The 22745-nt window shown below is 65.6% G+C and overlaps 1 protein-coding gene across 1 annotated transcript in view; it reads left to right on the forward strand.

The window, feature by feature from the left end:
- Positions 1-22745, forward strand: part of tango6 (transport and golgi organization 6 homolog (Drosophila)) — a 145010-nt gene that overhangs the window by 20504 nt on the left and 101761 nt on the right. The window contains exons 5-6 of the mRNA XM_070898367.1: positions 12167-12303; positions 17359-17521. Coding sequence (XP_070754468.1) covers positions 12167-12303; positions 17359-17521 — 300 coding nt within the window. The remainder of the gene's footprint in view (positions 1-12166; positions 12304-17358; positions 17522-22745) is intronic.

Below are 22745 nucleotides of genomic sequence, written 5' to 3' on the forward strand. Positions count from 1 at the left end.
CGCCCCCTCCTGCCATCCGCCCCTCCCTCGCCCCCTCCTGCCATCCGCCCCTCCCTCGCCCCCTCCTGCCATCCGCCCCTCCCTCGCCCCCTCCTGCCATCCGCCCCTCCCTCGCCCCCTCCTGCCATCCGCCCCTCCCTCGCCCCCTCCTGCCATCCGCCCCTCCCTCGCCCCCTCCTGCCATCCGCCCCTCCCTCGCCCCCTCCTGCCATCCGCCCCTCCCTCGCCCCCTCCTGCCATCCGCCCCTCCCTCGCCCCCTCCTGCCATCCGCCCCTCCCTCGCCCCCTCCTGCCATCCGCCCCTCCCTCGCCCCCTCCTGCCATCCGCCCCTCCCTCGCCCCCTCCTGCCATCCGCCCCTCCCTCGCCCCCTCCTGCCATCCGCCCCTCCCTCGCCCCCTCCTGCCATCCGCCCCTCCCTCGCCCCCTCCTGCCATCCGCCCCTCCCTCGCCCCCTCCTGCCATCCGCCCCTCCCTCGCCCCCTCCTGCCATCCGCCCCTCCCTCGCCCCCTCCTGCCATCCGCCCCTCCCTCGCCCCCTCCTGCCATCCGCCCCTCCCTCGCCCCCTCCTGCCATCCGCCCCTCCCTCGCCCCCTCCTGCCATCCGCCCCTCCCTCGCCCCCTCCTGCCATCCGCCCCTCCCTCGCCCCCTCCTGCCATCCGCCCCTCCCTCGCCCCCTCCTGCCATCCGCCCCTCCCTCGCCCCCTCCTGCCATCCGCCCCTCCCTCGCCCCCTCCTGCCATCCGCCCCTCCCTCGCCCCCTCCTGCCATCCGCCCCTCCCTCGCCCCCTCCTGCCATCCGCCCCTCCCTCGCCCCCTCCTGCCATCCGCCCCTCCCTCGCCCCCTCCTGCCATCCGCCCCTCCCTCGCCCCCTCCTGCCATCCGCCCCTCCCTCGCCCCCTCCTGCCATCCGCCCCTCCCTCGCCCCCTCCTGCCATCCGCCCCTCCCTCGCCCCCTCCTGCCATCCGCCCCTCCCTCGCCCCCTCCTGCCATCCGCCCCTCCCTCGCCCCCTCCTGCCATCCGCCCCTCCCTCGCCCCCTCCTGCCATCCGCCCCTCCCTCGCCCCCTCCTGCCATCCGCCCCTCCCTCGCCCCCTCCTGCCATCCGCCCCTCCCTCGCCCCCTCCTGCCATCCGCCCCTCCCTCGCCCCCTCCTGCCATCCGCCCTCCCTCGCCCCCTCCTGCCATCCGCCCCTCCCTCGCCCCCTCCTGCCATCCGCCCCTCCCTCGCCCCCTCCTGCCATCCGCCCCTCCCTCGCCCCCTCCTGCCATCCGCCCCTCCCTCGCCCCCTCCTGCCATCCGCCCCTCCCTCGCCCCCTCCTGCCATCCGCCCCTCCCTCGCCCCCTCCTGCCATCCGCCCCTCCCTCGCCCCCTCCTGCCATCCGCCCCTCCCTCGCCCCCTCCTGCCATCCGCCCCTCCCTCGCCCCCTCCTGCCATCCGCCCCTCCCTCGCCCCCTCCTGCCATCCGCCCCTCCCTCGCCCCCTCCTGCCATCCGCCCCTCCCTCGCCCCCTCCTGCCATCCGCCCCTCCCTCGCCCCCTCCTGCCATCCGCCCCTCCCTCGCCCCCTCCTGCCATCCGCCCCTCCCTCGCCCCCTCCTGCCATCCGCCCCTCCCTCGCCCCCTCCTGCCATCCGCCCCTCCCTCGCCCCCTCCTGCCATCCGCCCCTCCCTCGCCCCCTCCTGCCATCCGCCCCTCCCTCGCCCCCTCCTGCCATCCGCCCCTCCCTCGCCCCCTCCTGCCATCCGCCCCTCCCTCGCCCCCTCCTGCCATCCGCCCCTCCCTCGCCCCCTCCTGCCATCCGCCCCTCCCTCGCCCCCTCCTGCCATCCGCCCCTCCCTCGCCCCCTCCTGCCATCCGCCCCTCCCTCGCCCCCTCCTGCCATCCGCCCCTCCCTCGCCCCCTCCTGCCATCCGCCCCTCCCTCGCCCCCTCCTGCCATCCGCCCCTCCCTCGCCCCCTCCTGCCATCCGCCCCTCCCTCGCCCCCTCCTGCCATCCGCCCCTCCCTCGCCCCCTCCTGCCATCCGCCCCTCCCTCGCCCCCTCCTGCCATCCGCCCCTCCCTCGCCCCCTCCTGCCATCCGCCCCTCCCTCGCCCCCTCCTGCCATCCGCCCCTCCCTCGCCCCCTCCTGCCATCCGCCCCTCCCTCGCCCCCTCCTGCCATCCGCCCCTCCCTCGCCCCCTCCTGCCATCCGCCCCTCCCTCGCCCCCTCCTGCCATCCGCCCCCTCCCTCGCCCCCTCCTGCCATCCGCCCCTCCCTCGCCCCCTCCTGCCATCCGCCCCTCCCTCGCCCCCTCCTGCCATCCGCCCCTCCCTCGCCCCCTCCTGCCATCCGCCCCTCCCTCGCCCCCTCCTGCCCTCCCGCCCCTCCTGCCCCTCCTGCCTCCGCCCTCCCTCGCCCCCTCCTGCCTGCCCTCTCGCCCCCTCCTGCCCTCGCCCCCTCCTGCCCCTCCCTGCCATCCGCCCCTCCCTCGCCCCCTCCTGCCATTCCGCCCCTCCTGCCCCTCGCCCCCTCCTGCCCCTCGCCCCCTCCTGCCCCCCCCCCCTCGCCCCCTCCTGCCCCTCGCCCCCCTCCTGCCCCTCGCCCCCCTCCTGCCCCTCGCCCCCTCCTGCCCCTCGCCCCCCTCGCCCCCCTCCTGCCCCTCGCCCCCCTCCTGCCCCTCGCCCCCTCCTGCCCCTCGCCCCCCTCCTGCCCCTCGCCCCCCTCCTGCCCCTCGCCCCCCTCCTGCCCCTCGCCCCCCTCCTGCCCCTCGCCCCCCTCCTGCCCCTCGCCCCCCTCCTGCCCCTCGCCCCCCTCCTGCCCCTCGCCCCCCTCCTGCCCCTCGCCCCCCTCCTGCCCCTCGCCCCCCTCCTGCCCCTCGCCCCCCTCCTGCCCCTCGCCCCCCTCCTGCCCCTCGCCCCCCTCCTGCCCCTCGCCCCCCTCCTGCCCCTCGCCCCCCTCCTGCCCCTCGCCCCCCTCCTGCCCCTCGCCCCCCTCCTGCCCCTCGCCCCCCTCCTGCCCCTCGCCCCCCTCCTGCCCCTCGCCCCCCTCCTGCCCCTCGCCCCCCTCCTGCCCCTCGCCCCCCTCCTGCCCCTCGCCCCCCTCCTGCCCCTCGCCCCCCTCCTGCCCCTCGCCCCCCTCCTGCCCCTCGCCCCCCTCCTGCCCCTCGCCCCCCTCCTGCCCCTCGCCCCCCTCCTGCCCCTCGCCCCCCTCCTGCCCCTCGCCCCCCTCCTGCCCCTCGCCCCCCTCCTGCCCCTCGCCCCCCTCCTGCCCCTCGCCCCCCTCCTGCCCCTCGCCCCCCTCCTGCCCCTCGCCCCCCTCCTGCCCCTCGCCCCCCTCCTGCCCCTCGCCCCCCTCCTGCCCCTCGCCCCCCTCCTGCCCCTCGCCCCCCTCCTGCCCCTCGCCCCCCTCCTGCCCCTCGCCCCCCTCCTGCCCCTCGCCCCCCTCCTGCCCCTCGCCCCCTCCTGCCCCTCGCCCCCCTCCTGCCCCTCGCCCCCTCCTGCCCCTCGCCCCCCTCCTGCCCCTCGCCCCCCTCCTGCCCCTCGCCCCCCTCCTGCCCCTCGCCCCCCTCCTGCCCCTCGCCCCCCTCCTGCCCCTCGCCCCCCTCCTGCCCCTCGCCCCCCTCCTGCCCCTCGCCCCCCTCCTGCCCCTCGCCCCCCTCCTGCCCTCGCCCCCCTCCTGCCCGCCCCCCTCCTGCCCCTCGCCCCCCTCCTGCCCCTCGCCCCCCTCCTGCCCCTCGCCCCCCTCCTGCCCCTCGCCCCCCTCCTGCCCCTCGCCCCCCTCCTGCCCCTCGCCCCCCTCCTGCCCCTCGCCCCCCTCCTGCCCCTCGCCCCCCTCCTGCCCCTCGCCCCCCTCCTGCCCCTCGCCCCCCTCCTGCCCCTCGCCCCCCTCCTGCCCCTCGCCCCCCTCCTGCCCCTCGCCCCCCTCCTGCCCCTCGCCCCCCTCCTGCCCCTCGCCCCCCTCCTGCCCCTCGCCCCCCTCCTGCCCCTCGCCCCCCTCCTGCCCCTCGCCCCCCTCCTGCCCCTCGCCCCCCTCCTGCCCCTCGCCCCCCTCCTGCCCCTCGCCCCCCTCCTGCCCCTCGCCCCCCTCCTGCCCCTCGCCCCCCTCCTGCCCCTCGCCCCCCTCCTGCCCCTCGCCCCCCTCCTGCCCCTCGCCCCCCTCCTGCCCCTCGCCCCCCTCCTGCCCCTCGCCCCCCTCCTGCCCCTCGCCCCCCTCCTGCCCCTCGCCCCCCTCCTGCCCCTCGCCCCCCTCCTGCCCCTCGCCCCCCTCCTGCCCCTCGCCCCCCTCCTGCCCCTCGCCCCCCTCCTGCCCCTCGCCCCCCTCCTGCCCCTCGCCCCCCTCCTGCCCCTCGCCCCCCTCCTGCCCCTCGCCCCCCTCCTGCCCCTCGCCCCCCTCCTGCCCCTCGCCCCCCTCCTGCCCCTCGCCCCCCTCCTGCCCCTCGCCCCCCTCCTGCCCCTCGCCCCCCTCCTGCCCCTCGCCCCCCTCCTGCCCCTCGCCCCCCTCCTGCCCCTCGCCCCCCTCCTGCCCCTCGCCCCCCTCCTGCCCCTCGCCCCCCTCCTGCCCCTCGCCCCCCTCCTGCCCCTCGCCCCCCTCCTGCCCCTCGCCCCCCTCCTGCCCCTCGCCCCCCTCCTGCCCCTCGCCCCCCTCCTGCCCCTCGCCCCCCTCCTGCCCCTCGCCCCCCTCCTGCCCCTCGCCCCCCTCCTGCCCCTCGCCCCCCTCCTGCCCCTCGCCCCCCTCCTGCCCCTCGCCCCCCTCCTGCCCCTCGCCCCCCTCCTGCCCCTCGCCCCCCTCCTGCCCCTCGCCCCCCTCCTGCCCCTCGCCCCCCTCCTGCCCCTCGCCCCCCTCCTGCCCCTCGCCCCCCTCCTGCCCCTCGCCCCCCTCCTGCCCCTCGCCCCCCTCCTGCCCCTCGCCCCCCTCCTGCCCCTCGCCCCCCTCCTGCCCCTCGCCCCCCTCCTGCCCCTCGCCCCCCTCCTGCCCCTCGCCCCCCTCCTGCCCCTCGCCCCCCTCCTGCCCCTCGCCCCCCTCCTGCCCCTCGCCCCCCTCCTGCCCCTCGCCCCCCTCCTGCCCCTCGCCCCCCTCCTGCCCCTCGCCCCCCTCCTGCCCCTCGCCCCCCTCCTGCCCCTCGCCCCCCTCCTGCCCCTCGCCCCCCTCCTGCCCCTCGCCCCCCTCCTGCCCCTCGCCCCCCCTCCTGCCCCTCGCCCCCCTCCTGCCCCTCGCCCCCCTCCTGCCCCTCGCCCCCCTCCTGCCCCTCGCCCCCCTCCTGCCCCTCGCCCCCCTCCTGCCCCTCGCCCCCCTCCTGCCCCTCGCCCCCCTCCTGCCCCTCGCCCCCCTCCTGCCCCTCGCCCCCCTCCTGCCCCTCGCCCCCCTCCTGCCCCTCGCCCCCCTCCTGCCCCTCGCCCCCCTCCTGCCCCTCGCCCCCCTCCTGCCCCTCGCCCCCCTCCTGCCCCTCGCCCCCCTCCTGCCCCTCGCCCCCCTCCTGCCCCTCGCCCCCCTCCTGCCCCTCGCCCCCCTCCTGCCCCTCGCCCCCCTCCTGCCCCTCGCCCCCCTCCTGCCCCTCGCCCCCTCCTGCCCCTCGCCCCCCTCCTGCCCCTCGCCCCCCTCCTGCCCCTCGCCCCCCTCCTGCCCCTCGCCCCCCTCCTGCCCCTCGCCCCCCTCCTGCCCCTCGCCCCCCTCCTGCCCCTCGCCCCCCTCCTGCCCCTCGCCCCCCTCCTGCCCCTCGCCCCCCTCCTGCCCCTCGCCCCCCTCCTGCCCCTCGCCCCCCTCCTGCCCCTCGCCCCCCTCCTGCCCCTCGCCCCCCTCCTGCCCCTCGCCCCCCTCCTGCCCCTCGCCCCCCTCCTGCCCCTCGCCCCCCTCCTGCCCCTCGCCCCCCTCCTGCCCCTCGCCCCCCCTCCTGCCCCTCGCCCCCCTCCTGCCCCTCGCCCCCCTCCTGCCCCTCGCCCCCCTCCTGCCCCTCGCCCCCCTCCTGCCCCTCGCCCCCCTCCTGCCCCTCGCCCCCCTCCTGCCCCTCGCCCCCCTCCTGCCCCTCGCCCCCCTCCTGCCCCTCGCCCCCCTCCTGCCCCTCGCCCCCCTCCTGCCCCTCGCCCCCCTCCTGCCCCTCGCCCCCCTCCTGCCCCTCGCCCCCCTCCTGCCCCTCGCCCCCCTCCTGCCCCTCGCCCCCCTCCTGCCCCTCGCCCCCCTCCTGCCCCTCGCCCCCTCCTGCCCCTCGCCCCCCTCCTGCCCCTCGCCCCCCTCCTGCCCCTCGCCCCCCTCCTGCCCCTCGCCCCCCTCCTGCCCCTCGCCCCCCTCCTGCCCCTCGCCCCCCTCCTGCCCCTCGCCCCCCTCCTGCCCCTCGCCCCCCTCCTGCCCCTCGCCCCCCTCCTGCCCCTCGCCCCCCTCCTGCCCCTCGCCCCCCTCCTGCCCCTCGCCCCCCTCCTGCCCCTCGCCCCCCTCCTGCCCCTCGCCCCCCTCCTGCCCCTCGCCCCCCTCCTGCCCCTCGCCCCCCTCCTGCCCCTCGCCCCCCTCCTGCCCCTCGCCCCCCTCCTGCCCCTCGCCCCCCTCCTGCCCCTCGCCCCCCTCCTGCCCCTCGCCCCCCTCCTGCCCCTCGCCCCCCTCCTGCCCCTCGCCCCCCTCCTGCCCCTCGCCCCCCTCCTGCCCCTCGCCCCCCTCCTGCCCCTCGCCCCCCTCCTGCCCCTCGCCCCCCTCCTGCCCCTCGCCCCCCTCCTGCCCCTCGCCCCCCTCCTGCCCCTCGCCCCCCTCCTGCCCCTCGCCCCCCTCCTGCCCCTCGCCCCCCTCCTGCCCCTCGCCCCCCTCCTGCCCCTCGCCCCCCTCCTGCCCCTCGCCCCCCTCCTGCCCCTCGCCCCCCTCCTGCCCCTCGCCCCCCTCCTGCCCCTCGCCCCCCTCCTGCCCCTCGCCCCCCCCCTCCTTCCCCTCGCCCCCCCCTCCTTCCCCTCGCCCCCCCTCCTTCCCCTCGCCCCCCCTCCTTCCCCTCGCCCCCCCCTCCTTCCCCTCGCCCCCCCCTCCTTCCCCTCGCCCCCCCCTCCTTCCCCTCGCCCCCCCCTCCTTCCCCTCGCCCCCCCCTCCTTCCCCTCGCCCCCCCCTCCTTCCCCTCGCCCCCCCCTCCTTCCCCTCGCCCCCCCTCCTTCCCCTCGCCCCCCCCTCCTTCCCCTCGCCCCCCCCCTCCTTCCCCTCGCCCCCCCCTCCTTCCCCTCGCCCCCCCCTCCTTCCCCTCGCCCCCCCCTCCTGCCATCCGCCCCTCCCTCGCGCCCCCTCCTGCCCCTCGCGCCCCCTCCTGCCCCTCGCGCCCCCTCCTGCCCCTCGCCCCTCCCTCGCCCCCTCCTGCCATCCGCCCCTCCCTCGCTCCCTCATACCCCTCCTTCGCCCCCTCCTGCCCCTCGCCCCCTCCTGCCCCTCGCCCCCTCCTGCCCCTCGCCCCCTCCTGCCCCTCGCCCCCTCCTGCCCCTCGCCCCCTCCTGCCCCTCGCCCCCTCCTGCCCCTCGCCCCCGCCTGCCCCTCGCCCCTCCCTCGTCCCCTCCTGCCCCTCGCCCCCTCCTGCCCCTCCCTCGCCCCCTCCTGCCCCTCCCTCGCCCCCTCCTACCATCCGCCCCTCCCTTGCCCCCTCCTGCCCCTCGCCCCCTCCAGCCCCCTGCCTCTCCTGCCCCTCGCCCCTCCCTCGCCCCCTCCTGCCCCTCGCCCCCTCCTGCCATCCGCCCCTCTCTCGCCCCCTCCTGCCATCCGCCCCTCCTGCCCCTCCCTCGCCCCCTCCTGCCCCTCCCTCGCCCCCTCCTGCCCCTCTCTCGCCCCCTCCTGCCCCTCCCTCGCCCCCTCCTGCCCCTCCCTCGGCCCCTCCTGCCCCTCCCTCGGCCCCTCCTGCCCCTCCCTCGGCCCCTCCTGCCCCTCCCTCGCCCCCTCCTGCCCCTCCCTCGCCCCCTCCTGCCCCTCCCTCGCCCCCTCCTGCGCCTCCCTCGCCCCCTCCTGCCCCTCCCTCGCCCCCTCCTGCCCCTCCCTCGGCCCCTCCTGCCCCTCCCTCGCCCCCTCCTGCCCCTCCCTCGCCTCCTCCTGCCCCTCCCTCGCCCCCTCCTGCCCCTCCCTCGCCCCCTCCTGCCCCTCCCTCGCCCCCTCCTGCCCCTCCCTCGCCCCCTCCTGCCCCTCCCTCGCCCCCTCCAGCCCCCTGCCTCTCCTGCCCCTCGCCCCTCCCTCGCCCCCTCCTGCCCCTCGCCCCCTCCTGCCATCCGCCCCTCCCTCGCCCCCTCCTGCCATCCGCCCCTCCCTCGCCCCCTCCTGCCATCCGCCCCTCCCTCGCCCCCTCCTGCCCCTCCCTCGCCCCCTCCTGCCCCTCCCTCGCCCCCTCCTGCCCCTCCCTCGCCCCCTCCTGCCCCTCCCTCGCCCCCTCCTGCCCCTCCCTCGCCCCCTCCTGCCCCTCCCTCGCCCCCTCCTGCCCCTCCCTCGCCCCCTCCTGCCCCTCCCTCGCCCCCTCCTGCCCCTCCCTCGCCCCCTCCTGCCCCTCCCTCGCCCCCTCCTGCCCCTCCCTCGCCCCCTCCTTCCCCTCCCTCGCCCCCTCCTTCCCCTCCCTCGCCCCCTCCTTCCCCTCCCTCGCCCCCTCCTTCCCCTCCCTCGCCCCCTCCTTCCCCTCCCTCGCCCCCTCCTTCCCCTCCCTCGCCCCCTCCTTCCCCTCCCTCGCCCCCTCCTTCCCCTCCCTCGCCCCCTCCTGCCCCTCCCTCGCCCCCTCCTGCCCCTCCCTCGCCCCCTCCTGCCCCTCCCTCGCCCCCTCCTGCCCCTCCCTCGCCCCCTCCTGCCCCTCCCTCGCCCCCTCCTGCCCCTCCCTCGCCCCCTCCTGCCCCTCCCTCGCCCCCTCCTGCCCCTCCCTCGCCCCCTCCTGCCCCTCCCTCGCCCCCTCCTGCCCCTCCCTCGCCCCCTCCTGCCCCTCCCTCGCCCCCTCCTGCCCCTCCCTCGCCCCCTCCTGCCCCTCCCTCGCCCCCTCCTGCCCCTCCCTCGCCCCCTCCTGCCCCTCCCTCGCCCCCTCCTGCCCCTCCCTCGCCCCCTCCTGCCCCTCCCTCGCCCCCTCCTGCCCCTCCCTCGCCCCCTCCTGCCCCTCCCTCGCCCCCTCCTGCCCCTCCCTCGCCCCCTCCTGCCCCTCCCTCGCCCCCTCCTGCCCCTCCCTCGCCCCCTCCTGCCCCTCCCTCGCCCCCTCCTGCCCCTCCCTCTCCCCCCTCCTGCCCCTCCCTCGCTCCCCTCCTGCCCCTCGTGACCCTCCCGCCCCCTCCCCCCTGGCCACCCCCTCCCCCCTGGCCACCCCCTCCCCCCTGGCCACCCCCTCCCCCCCTGGCCACCCCGTCCCCCCCTGGCCTCCCCCTCCCCCCCTGGCCTCCCCCTTCCCCCCCTGGCCTCCCCCTCCCCCCCTGGCCTCCCCCCTCCCCCCCTGGCCTCCCCCCTCCCCCCCTGGCCTCCCCCCTCCCCCCCTGGCCTCCCCCCTCCCCCCCTGGCCTCCCCCCTCCCCCCCTGGCCTCCCCCCTCCCCCCCTGGCCTCCCCCCTCCCCCCCTGGCCTCCCCCCTCCCCCCCTGGCCTCCCCCCTCCCCCCCTGGCCTCCCCCCTCCCCCCCTGGCCTCCCCCCTCCCCCCCTGGCCTCCCCCTCCCCCCCTGGCCTCCCCCCTCCCCCCCTGGCCTCCCCCCTCCCCCCCTGGCCTCCCCCCTCCCCCCCTGGCCTCCCCCCTCCCCCCCTGGCCTCCCCCCTCCCCCCTGTCTTCTCCCTCGCCCCATCTCCCTCGCCCCATCTCCCTCGCCCTCACCCCGCTATCTCCCTCCCTCAGTGACCCCCAAGGATCAGCACCTGTCCTGTGTTGCCAATAACCCCTGCCCTTGCTCCCTCGGATCAATGCATGGCAGCCTAGTATTCTCGCCCCTGGACTGCAACTTTCACATTACCCTTGGTGACTCGGACCTCGGATCAATTTGGACTTGCTTCGCTCACACTGCAGCCCAACGAGAACAGTTTGAAGGTGTTGGATAGGACCTATTGGCAGGTGCTGTAAATTATGTGAGTACTAGGGGGAGCTGTCTCCCTGCTCAGGAAGATAGTGAGGAATTTCCACTCTGTCGCAGTTCGGATATCCAGCAGGGGGCAGCATCCTGCTATCTCCTGTTGGGCTGATCTGACCGGCTGTAACCAAGACAGCTTCTCAAAATTGGGAACGCAGAAAGATTGGGAGAAATTTTACTGGTACCAACAGGTGGGTCAGGGTTCATGGAGTTAACGTATAGATTAGCGATGATTTAATTGAATGGTGGAATAGACACAGACATCAAGATCCACAGCACGGCCCTGGACAACGTGGAAATTTCCCGTATCTCGGACGCCTTTTATCAACAAGGGCAGGCATTGATGACGAGATTCAGCACCGCTGCCAGTGCAGCCTATGGCTGCCTGAGGAGAAGAGTATTTGAAGACCAGGCCCTCAAATCTGCCACCAAGCTCATGGTCTACAGGGCAGTGCTGTAATAATACCCGCCCTCCTGTATGGCTCAGAGACATGGACCATGTACAGCAGATACCTCAAGTCGCTGGAGAAATACCATCAACGATGTCTCCGTAAGATCCTGCAAATCCCCTGGGAGGACAGACGCCCCACGTTAGCGTCCTCGACCAGGCCAACATCCCCAGCATCGAAGCACTGACCACACTCGATCAGCTCCGTTGGGCAGGCACATTGTTCGCATGCCTGACACAAGACTTTCAAAGCAAGTGCTCTACTCTGAACTCCTTCATGGCAAACGAGCCAAAGGTGGACAGAGGAAACGTTACAGGGACACTCTCAAAGCCTCCCTGATAAAGTGCACCATCTCCACCAACACCTGGGAGTCCCTGGCCAAAGACCGCCCTAAGTGGAGGAAGTGCATCCGGGAGGGCGCTGAGCACCTCGAGTCTCATCGCCGAGCGCATGCAGAAACAGGCGCAGGCAGCGAAGGAGTGTGTGGCAAACCAGACTCCCCACCCACCCTTTTCTCCAATGACTATTTATCCCACCTGTGACAGAGACTGCAATTCCCATATTGGACTGTTCCGTCACGTAAGAACTCATTTTTAGAGTGGAAGCAAGTCTTCCTTGATTTCGAGGGACTGACTATGATGATGGATGACGGGGACACTATGTGCTGATGTGGGATGTCGAGGTGAAGCTGCAGCATATTCTGTACGTGGAGTCCTGCTCTGATGTTGCTGTGGGCAGAGCTTTTATAAAACATGATCCCCTGGCCAGCAGTGGGGTGGAGCTGGCCTCCCTCATCCAGTCGCTGCTTTAAATACTGTAGTGGAGGGAGTAGGGGGGGCACTTTGCAGAAAGGGTCAGGAGCAGGAGCCCAGACTTCGCCCGGAGGTGCTGAGGCCAAGGGACGCCTCTCGCACTTCCCAGGTGTGTGGCCGGAAACCTGGCTGCTACAGTGAACTGTATCGGGTGGTTTCTGTGCATTGCAGGAACGTTTGCTTGTCTGTTGCAGCTTTGGGTAAAAGGCTGAAAGGTTTTCTTAAGTTTCTGAGAAATGTGTCTGTTTGTGCCAAACTTCAAGATTTTGTAAAAGTTGTGTAGGAATTAACGGATTAACCGGTTGAGTCGAACGATTAAGAATGGAAGATCTTTCATCTTTGTGCTGTTTGATGTCCCGCAGTGCACGGACTCTAGAATTACTCTGTTTTACATTTCACTGCAGCTGGAGCCTGCACCATTCGCACTGCAATTAAACCATTGCCCTCCCCTCCCCATCCCTGTCTCCACGTACGCACTGACCAGTCTCTCAACACAGGGCTCCGTGTACCTGGGATCCTCGGCTGCATTTAATGTGGCACACGTCACACGTCACTGTGACTAATAGGACCTCGTACCTCGAGTCCCATTTTAATCAGTGCGCTGACATTAACTAGAGACTTGGAGATGCACCAGAACCATCCGACGCTCACACCATCAAATGAAGCTGCTTTGCGAGTTTGACAGAAAACCCTGCACCTGCCCAAACTGCTGCAAAATCCCCCTGTCAACATAACACACATTCAGAGGAGCCTCGTAGTTGTCTTGTCCGTCTGCACCGTGGGTCCCCCCCTCCCGCCCCCGTCTGCACCGTGGGTCCCGCCCCCGTCTGCACCCTGGGTCCCCCCACCGTCTGCACCGCGGGGCCCGTCTGCCCCATTTTTATTTTTTCACTTTCTGTTTACAGCTGGAATTGCTGGAGGTCAGAGTGCAGAAGCGGCGGCTGCTGATTGGAGGAAATGTGATGCTGTTGCCAGGATACTGGCTTCCTGTCCTCAACAATGTCTGTGTGTTGGAGATTACTACAGGCAGGTGTGCCCCCAGGTAAAGACAGGTAGCCCTTTCATGGAAGTTTTTGTTTAGAAATTGGGAGGACGCATTGTCAGGGGGCAGGGGACATGGGGAGGCTGCGTGTCGTGCACAGGGGTGGGGAGTAGACAGATGAGACAGAACTACCGTACAGAGGGGTGGGGAGTGGACAGATCAGGTAGCACTGTACAGAGGGGTGTTTAGAATGGAGAGATCAGGTAGTACTGTACAGAGGGGTGTTTAGAATGGAGAGATTAGGTAGTACTGTACAGAGGAGTGGGGAGTGTACAGAGGGCTGTTTAGAATGGAGAGATCAGGGAGCTGCTTGAGATCAACAGGGAGTTGGGCTAGCATTTGGGAAAAACTCAATGAAGGGTTATTGACAGTGAACAGCACGTTTCGGACCCTTGGGTCTGGCCGAATGGACTGAATGTCCTTTTTTGGCACAGTCGGCCCTCTGTTCCTGATACCAGAAACCTGTTGATTCACCAGCCCAGCGCGGTAAATGCTGAAAGCACTGGGTGACTAGGAGCCGGGGGTGGGGGGGGTTCTGCCTGGACATTTTTCCACCCTCGTTAAGTGTGTACTGAGCTTGGTGTGAATGGGGAGGCGGCCAGCTGCTCTCTGTCTCCACACTCGCTGCGATTTAGTGAAATACTCGGGAGTGTGCATGCAGCCGCACATTGCTCACACCGCCTGACTGCAGTGTTACCACCTTTCAGAGATTGTGCTGCTTGCCGCTCTGCAGTGTGGGCCATGCTATAAATAGCCGGCTCACTGGCCTCGCTCTCTATTACTCGGCTTTTTTGCCAACTGAGCAGGTTTTGCTTTTATAAATCAATAAAGTGGGGGAGCGGCTGGGATCTGCAGTGACTTGCATCATTTGTATATCGGTGTAATTGTGTGATAGTTGGAACATTGATATATTAATGTGAGTGTTTTAGAACATGAATGTCAGTCTAAGGGTGCAGTGAGTTAGACCATTGATCTCTCACTGAGTGTGCCACTGTATAATCCTCAGTATGTGTGCAGAAAATGAGAGGGATGGCTGCAGAGTACACAGTTTATTCTGAGGGAACTTAACTTACTCGTGTGTGCCACAGGCAAACAGCATGCACCATGGCACGAGTGTGAACCCCTCGAGTCTGTTGCTCACGAGTGTGTGCTTTCTCCGGTGCGTCTGCTCACGAGTGTGTGCACTGTCCGGTGCATCTGCTCACGAGTGTGTGCACTGTCCGGTGCGTCTGCTCACGAGTGTGTGCACTGTCCGGTGCGTCTGCTCACGAGTGTGTGCACTGTCCGGTGCGTCTGCTCACGAGTGTGTGCACTGTCCGGTGCGTCTGCTCACGAGTGTGTGCACTGTCCGGTGCGTCTGCTCACGAGTGTGTGCACTGTCCGGTGCGTCTGCTCACGAGTGTGTGCACTGTCCGGTGCGTCTGCTCACGAGTGTGTGCACTGTCCGGTGCGTCTGCTCACGAGTGTGTGCACTGTCCGGTGCGTCTGCTCACGAGTGTGTGCACTGTCCGGTGCGTCTGCTCACGAGTGTGTGCACTGTCCGGTGCGTCTGCTCACGAGTGTGTGCTTTCTCCGGTGCGTCTGCTCACGAGTGTGTGCACTGTCCGGTGCGTCTGCTCACGAGTGTGTGCACTGTCTGGTGCGTCTGCTCACGAGTGTGTGCACTGTCCGGTGCGTCTGCTCACGAGTGTGTGCACTGTCTGGTGCGTCTGCTCACGAGTGTGTGCACTGTCCGGTGCGTCTGCTCACGAGTGAGTGCAGTCTTGAATCTGTTCCTCAGGTACTGGAAGATATTCTGCTCAGACTGTATGTATGCAATATAAATTAGATGCAAATGTCCACAGGATTTGGAAAAATTGTCATACAGGAAAGTGTCGCACCTCCAGAGTGTCTGTCACAGTTGCAAAGTTTCGGAATAAATCGTGATGGGTTAAACATCTATCTATCTATAACCCATAAAAGAGAATCAGTGTGTATGTCACACACTCCTTATTCTGTCTTGCATCTAGGAGCTTCTCAATAGGAGTTCCCATGATAAAGTGTCTCCGCCTCCCCTTCCCTGCCACCTCCCACCAGATGGAGCTTTAGAACTGGCCATCCAGCATTGTGCAGCCTCAGCTCCATAGCTACATACACAGATGTTACAACACAGAAACAGGCCATTCGGCCCAACTAGTCTGTGCGAGCAAATAGTCCTGATCACCTTTACCCGCCCTGTTCTCACATCCCTTTATTTCCTTTTCCTTCATCCCCCTCTCTTCGATCTAATCCTGAATGTTGACACGGTTTCGGCCTCGACCACCAGCCCTGGGAGAGAATCCCACAGCCTCACAACTCTCCGTGTCAACAGGTTTCTCCTGCCCCTGCTCTAAATCTCTCGCATTTAATCCTGGATTTCTGGTCCATTGTCCTGGACCCTCAACGACTGGATCAGTCTCCTGCTCTCCACCGTCCCATCCTTTCACCATTTTAAATATCCATTACATCAATAACCATTACTGCCTCCTGCCTGTGGATCCCGGCTCAGTATTTAGTTAGGTCCATCGCTCTCTGGCCCCTCGCTCCCGGGCTACACTGTCTCTTTTTTTTGTGTGAGCTGGGGTTAAAGTTAAATATTGGCAGGTACCAAAAGATTGAGTGTTTTATCATCGAGCATGTTTACACTCCTAGTTTGTATCTTGAGCCCTGAAATATAAATAAATCTGACACCGACTGTCAGCAATGGCCACACGTACCACGGCTCACTGAACTTCCTCAACAATGGCCACACTTCTCCCTGCCTCACTGAACCACCCCAACAATGGCCACACTTCTCCCTGCCTCACTGAACTTCCCCAACAATGGCCACACTTCTCCCTGCCTCACTGAACTTCCCCAACAATGGCCACACTTCTCCCTGCCTCACTGAACCACCCCCGCAATGGCCACACGTCCCACGGCTCACTGAACCACCCCAGCAATGGCCACACTTCTCCCTGCCTCACTGAACCACCCCCGCAATGGCCACACGTCCCACGGCTCACTGAACCACCCCCGCAATGGCCACACGTCCCACGGCTCACTGAACCACCCCACCAATGGCCACACTTCTCGCTGAACCGAACTGCCAGTTTTAATGTAATTTATCCTCACAGTGCTGGTGAATCAGGAGCAAGTGACAGACACAGTGTTTGCAGAGTGTTATTTGATGGTCTGTGTGCCAAGGTTGACACACAGTTCCTGAGTAAATTGTGAACATCTGAACGTTAATCACAAATTGCTTTGTGCCCAGTCTGAGCGGGTGTTTGGAGGCCGGGTGGGTTGGGGGGGGGGGGGGGGGCGGGGGGACCGGTGTTTTGCGGGTGGTGGGGTGGGACAGGTGTACTGTGTAAGAGGGGTGGGGGATATGGTTCATTTAGCAGTCTCGTGTAGCCTGAATGTACTTCATTGCAGACCCGTAGGCCCCGAGTTTGCATTGAGTGTGACTTTCACCGTGAAACTGTCAAACGCCTTCCCACCTGGACAATTGGAGAACGTGGACTGGTATTCCCAGGACTCCCCCTTAGGGAGGGAGAGAATCCCCAGGCTCCCCCCTTACAGTGGGAGAGAATCCCCGGGCTCCCCCCCCCCCCCCCCCCCCTTACAGTGGGGGAGAATCCCCGGGCTCCCTCCTTACAGTGGGAGGGAATCCCCGGGCTCCCCCTTACAGTGGGAGAGAATCTCCGGGCTCCCCCTTACAGTGGGAGAGAATCTCCGGGCTCCCTCCTTACAGTGGGAGGGAATCCCCGGGCTCCCCCCTTACAGTGGGAGAGAATCCCCGGGCTCCCCCTTACAGTGGGAGGGAATCCCCGGGCTCCCCCTTACAGTGGGAGGGAATCCCCGGGCTCCCCCTTAGGGAGGGAGGGAATCTCCGGGCTCCCCCTTACAGTGGGAGGGAATCCCCGGGCTCCCCCTTACAGTGGGAGGGAATCCCTGGGCTCCCCCTTAGGGAGGGTGGGAATCCCCGGGCTCCCCCTTACAGTGGGAGGGAATCCCTGGGCTCCCTCTTAGGGAGGGAGAGAATCCCCGGGCTCCCCCTTACATTGGGAGAGAATCCCCGGGCTCCCCCCTTACAGTGGGAGAGAATCCCCAGGCTTCCCCCCCTCCCCCTTACAGAGGGAGGGAATCCCCAGGCTCCCCCCCCCCTTACAGTGGACGAGAATCCCCGGGCTCCCCCTTACGGTGGACGAGAATCCCCGGGCTCCCCCCTTACAGTGGGAGAGAATCCCCGGGCTCCCCTCTTACAGTGGGAGAGAATCCCCGGGCTCCCCCCTTACAGTGGACGAGAATCCCCGAGCTCCCCCTTACAGTGGGAGGGAATCCCTGGGCTCCCCCTTACAGTGGGAGGGAATCCCTGGGCTCCCCCTTACGGTGGACGGGGATGAATACGCCATAACACACACCAAAGTTGTACCTGTACTTCATTCTGTGGGTCCTGGATTGAAATCCAGGCCAAACAGCGGAGATAAAGATCCCTTTCTGATCGGGGGTTGGGTGTTCACTGTTCACTTCCAGAACATCAGTGAGTTCAATTCCGGGCATTTGCTGAGTGCCAGGATCAGATTGTTCCATGAAATGTGATTTGCATCTTCTCTGTGCCCGCACCTCTTCCCCCACCCCCCGCCGTGCCGTGTCGGTGCCCCCCCCCCCCTGCCGTGTCGGTGGCCCCCCCCCCCCCGCGCGCCGTGTCGGTGCCCGCCTCTCCCCCCCCCCCCCCCTCCCCACCGGTGCCGTGTCGGTGATGGACAGGAGCTAATGCTGCCTCTGGTTTGGGAGGGTGATGGACATGGCTGCACCATCTAATGGCTAGAGTGAAGGCTGATGGATCCGATTGTGGTCTCGCCTCTTATTTCATATGTTCCTGTGCTGTGAATGATTTTGAAGTGCAGGTCGTGTCCTCCTGTTCTACTGTTCTGCACAAGGTGAAACAGCTTGTCCTGGTCTACATTATTTCGTCCCTTTAGAATTCTTAAAAACAGCAACCTTGTTAATTAACCTTGTTAATTCTGGCCCTGCTCTATTTCTGCTTTATACCAGGTTCTCGAAATGTTCCACATCAGGGACAGACTGACGGCTCGTCAGTTTCAGAGAGTGGCGACGACAACGATCCTCTCCATGGTAAAGGAACAGCCTGAGCTGGTGGACAGATACCTACTGAGGCCGCTACTCGCTCCACTGATCATCTGCTCGGGTACTGGAGGTACGGAGATAGACTGTTCGAGGGTGACCCTCTAGCTGCAACTCTAGAGGCCCCAGGTGCCATGAGCATAGGCTAAAAGCAGGGGGAGCAATGCGAGGCAAGGGGTGTGGGGAGCAAGACCTGGCTCTGGGGGTGGGGGCAGTGGGGTGGTGGGAGCGAGACAAGACTCTGGGGCGGGGGGAGAGCGAGTCGAGGCTCTGCGGGTGGGGGGGGGGTGAGAGGAGGGGGGGGCGCGAGGCGAGGCGCTGCGGGTGAGGGGGGTGGGGAGCGAGGCGAGGCTCTGCGGGTGCGGGCGGTGAGGGGGTGGGGGGAGCGAGAAGAGGCTCGTCGGGGGGGGGTGGGGAGACGAGGCTCGGGGGTGGGGGGGCTGGGTGGGGGGAGCGAGGTGAGACCTGGTTTTGGGGGAGGAGTGGGGAGGCGCGAGTCAGGGTTTCTGGGGAGTGGGGGGAGCGAGGCGAGACCTGGTTTGGGGGGGAGGAGGGGGCGCGCGCAGCGAGGTTTCTGGGGGTTTGGGGGGAGGGTGGCGCGAGGCGAGTCTCTGGGGGTGGGGGACACGAGGCAATGCAAGGGGTGGGGGAAGCGAGGCGGGGCCCTGCGGGGTGGGGGAGGGATGGGGAGGAGCGAGACGGAGCCCTGGGTGACGGAGGGTGGGCAGGGGGATGGGGGGAGCGGGGCCCGGGGTGGGGGGTGGGGTGAGCGAGGCAGGGCCCTGGGTTGCGGGGAGGGATGGGCGGGAGCGAGGAGAGGACAGGGTGGGGGTGGGGTGAGTGAGCATGGGGCAGGCAAGGCGGAGGGGTTGGAGGGTCGGGGGGCGGGCGAGGGGGAAGAGTGAGGGCAGGAGAAAGAATAAGGGAATCCTCCTGCCCCTCCCACTGTGTGGGGATTTGACCAACAAAATTCTCTTCCACCCGCATCCCCGATTTAATATAGGAACTCGTGGAAGCTGTGTGTCTGTTTAGCTAAGCTGCCTGCCAGGCACATTGAATAAAACCATTCTATCATAATGGCAGGAAATGTTTAAAATTTGCCTATTGCCTTAAAGCTACAGTTACATGCAAAAGGTTGACGATTAACACTTAAGAACACAAGAAATAGGATCAGGAGTAGAGCCTAGTCCGCCATTCAATAACATCTTCAAACCTAACATGACTTGGTTAATATTAACTAAAAAAAAAAATAAGCATTTTCCTGTGACTTAACCCCTTGTAAATTGAATCCAACCATAAAATGATATTGTAGCATAAATTAAAACACAATCCCTTGTAGATCATTCAGGTAAAAGTCCCAAAATCTCACTATGAATGTTAGTTTGTATATATGGAATATTGATCGTATAAGATTTTTCCTATAGTAATCCCTTCAACCTGAGTGGGAAGGAAGAGAGACACAGTGGGGGTGGGGTGTGTGTGTCCTTGCGCTGTCCGTTATGTGCTCTGTCCTTGCAAATACCTACTTGGAGCCGATTCAGATTTCTACCTCTACTTGATGCATGCCCCTTAACCGCTCTGGTACATCCCTGCAGTGCCGGCCTCTCTCCACTGCCCCAGACCGAGTCGGTGCCTGCCTGCCTCCCTCAGACACTCCTATCTGAGCTGGCACCTGCCTCCTGCCAGCCAGTATCTGCTGACCTCCAGCACCCTCACTGTGCCTCCTGAGGGTTAAAGGGTGACCTGATAGAGGTCTTTAAATTATGATGGTTTGAGCAGGTAGTTGTCGAGAAGGTGTGGAGGAGACCAAAACTAGAGGTCAGAAATATAAGAGAGTCACTAATAAACCCAGTAGGGAATTCAGGAGAAACGCCTTTACCCAGAGAGTGGTGAGAATGTGGAACGCGTTACCACAGGGAGTAGTTGAGGCGAATAGTTTAGATACATTTATGAGGAAGCTAGATAAACACGTGGGAGAAAGGAATAGAAGGTTATGTTGATGGGGTGAGATGAAGAGGGGTGGGAACAGGCTCATCTGGAGCATAAATGTTGAGGGTGTCGGAGCTGGTAATGGAGCACAGACTGCAGCACAATAAAACCGTTCTCATTCTTGTTTACAAATCCCTCCATGGCCTCGCCCCTCCCTATCGCTGTAATCTCCTTCAGCCTCACAACTCCCCAAGATGTCTGCGCTCTTCAAATTCTGCCCTCTTGAGCATCCCTGATTATAATCGCTCAACCATTGGTGGCAGTGCCTTCAGCTGCCTGGGCCCAAAGCTTTGGAAGTCTCTCCCTAAACCTTTCCACCTCTCTACCTCTCATTCCTCCTTTAAGACGCTTCTTAACACCTACCTCTATAACCAAGCTTTTGGTCACCCGCGCTAATTTCTTCTTATGTGACTCGGTGTCACATTTATTTGTTTTGTCTTAAAATACTCCTGTGTAGCACCTTGGGATGTTTTACCACATTAAAGATGCTATATAAATACAAGTTGTTGTTGTTGATGAAATACTCAGCATCTGTGGTAAGAGAAACACAGTTAACGTCTCCGGTTGATGACCTTCCATCAGAACTGGTGTCCAGTTACTGTCTGACCTGCTGAATGTTTCCAGCACTCTATTTTTATTTCCAATTTGCAGCCTCTGCAGTGTTTTGCTTTCTGCACCAGTCTGATGTTTCCATGTCCCATATCCCGGGTTCCCAATTTTGCCAAGTTAACACCAGGTTTGTACCTTTGACTCAACTTCCTCAAGTTTGAAACTGCTCCGATCTCACAGAGAGCCTGAAGTCGGTTCAATCTGTGACATCGTCGCCCTATCCCACCCATCCCTTTCCTTTGAGGTTCCATTAATCTCTCTGCTGTTGACACCTGGGAAAGTGGAACAAAGAAAATTTCAAATGTGAGTGTTCTTCCTGTTCATCCCAGTCCAGACACGTTTCATGCAAATCTGTGAGGCAGGTGGAGGAGGGCGAGGCTCTGTGGAGAGAATTCCATTCCTTTACCAGCAATGAGCGTGATTTCTCTTGAAGCTGCCAAGGACCTTAGCTCATCATACATTTTGTTTTAAACTGTTACACTTGAGGACTAAACAGCGTTATTTATATTCCTTCACAATTTCCCCGCGATTACTATCTCTTTCTCCTGACGACCGATCCCCCCCCCCACCTCCCCTGCCCGAGAAGGCATGGTTGCTTGGCACCGAGTGACCTCTGGTACCTCACCTAATTTTTAATTCTTCAGTGGGATGTATATCATAGAGCAGCAGCCCGTCCTGTCTCTATCCTGGCACATGCTGATCCACACTTACTCTTGCACACTTTCCAGATCAGGATAGGAATCCTGAATGATTTTCTATATCCCTTGGAGGTCACGGTGTGTGGAGAGGTCACGGCGGGAGGGAAATATTGAGGGGGAGTGGGGGGAGAGATTGGAGGGGGGTGGGTGGGGGAAGAGATTGAGGGGAGGGGGGGTGGGGGGAGAGATTGAGGGGAGGGGGGGGTGGGGGGAGAGATTGAGGGGAGGGGGGTGGGGGGAGAAATTGGGGGGTGGGGGGAAGAGATTGGGGGGTGGGGGGAGAGATTGGGGGGGGTGGGGGGGAGAGATTGAGGGAGGGTGGGGGGAGAGATATGGGGGGGGTGGGGGGAGAGATTGAGGGAGGGAGGGTGGGGGGAGAGATTGAGGGGGAGGGTTTTTTTTGAGAAATTGAGCAGTGGAGGGGGGGGAGATTGAGGAGGGATGGGGAGTGGGGGGGAAGAGATTGAGGGGTGGGTGTGAGGAGGGGTGAGGGTTTTGGAGAAATTGAGCGGTGGTGGGGGGGGGGGGAGATTGAGCTGGGTGGGGAAGGGGAGAGATTGGAGGGGGTAGGGAAAGAGTTTGTGGAGGTGGGGGTAGGCAGAGATTGAGGAGGTGGGGGTTTTGGAGAAATTGAGCGGCGGGGGTGGGAGGAGAGGGATTGAGCTGGGTGGGGGAGCGGGGGAGGAAGAGAGAGATTGAGGAAGTTGGGGTGGGAAGAGTTTGGGGGAGGTTGGGGTGAGGTGGCGATTGCTGTGAGCTGGGTGGTTTGGTGAAATGTTAATGGGGCTCTCAGGGCTGCTCCTGCTTTGTTATGTGAGGTTTGCTGAAAAAGTGCCAGATTAAACTGTTTAACATGAGTCAGTGAGAGAGTTTAATGAATTGCTTTTATGTTATTGCCTGAGCCCGGTCTGTGTCGGGGTGTATTTGCCAGTTGTACTGGGCTGCTATTCTCAAGGCTTCATCTGCTTTAATGACCTGGTTGAGAAATGCTTACTTCCAGTTCCCTGCGGGTGAGTTTCTTCAGCAGGATTTCATTAGCCTTACCCGCAGAAGCCTGACTCGTCAGCACAGCCACATCTTTCACTAAAGCCCATTAACCAGGCTTAACGAGCAACCGCAATTAAATTTAAAAGATTCAGTCGGTTCACTGAAATTCAATTCTTTATCCTCTAGTTTACACTTACACCGTGGGATGGGCGGGGGAGGGACAGGCAGGGAGGGGAGCAGGAAGTGGGAAGTCTCGCTCATCATTATAGGCAGTCCCTCGGAATCGAGGAAGACTTGTTTCCACTCCTGAAGTGAGTTCTTTGGTGGCTGAATAGTCCAATACGAGAGCCACAGACTCTGTTACAGGTGGGACAGACATTTGCCGAGGGAAGGGGAGGGTGGGACTGGTTTGCCTCACGCTCCTTCCGCTGCCTGCGCTTGACCTCTTCACGCTCTCGGCGTTGAAATTCGAAGAGCTCAACACCCTCCCGGATGCACTTTCTCCACCTAGGGCGGTCTTCGGCCAGGCACTCCCAGGTGTCAGTGGTGATGTCGCACATTACCAGGGAGGCTTTGAGGGTGTCCTTGTAATGTTTCCGCTGCCCACTGTTGGCTCGTATACCGTGAAGGAGCTCCACATAGAGCATTTGGTTGGGGAGTCTCGTGTCTGGCATGCGGACAATGTGGCTCGCCCAGCGGAGCTGGTCAAGTGTGGTCAGTGCTTCAATGCTGGGAATGTTAACCTGGATGAGGACACTGATGTTGGTGCGTCTGTCCTCCCAGGGGATTTGCAGGATCCTGCGGAGACATCATTGGTGATATATCTCCAGCGACGTGAGGTGTCTTCTGCTCATCGTCCATACCTCTGATCCATATAGGAGGGCGGGTATTACTACAGTCCTGTAGACCATGAGCTTGGTGGTAGATTTGAGGGCCTGGTCTTCTAACACTCTTTTGCTCAGGCGGCCGAAGGCTGCACTGGCGCACTGGAGGCGGTGTTGAATCTCCACATCA

The sequence above is a fragment of the Pristiophorus japonicus genome, chromosome 13 (assembly GCF_044704955.1).
Source record: "Pristiophorus japonicus isolate sPriJap1 chromosome 13, sPriJap1.hap1, whole genome shotgun sequence".
Classification (NCBI taxonomy): domain Eukaryota; kingdom Metazoa; phylum Chordata; class Chondrichthyes; family Pristiophoridae; genus Pristiophorus; species Pristiophorus japonicus.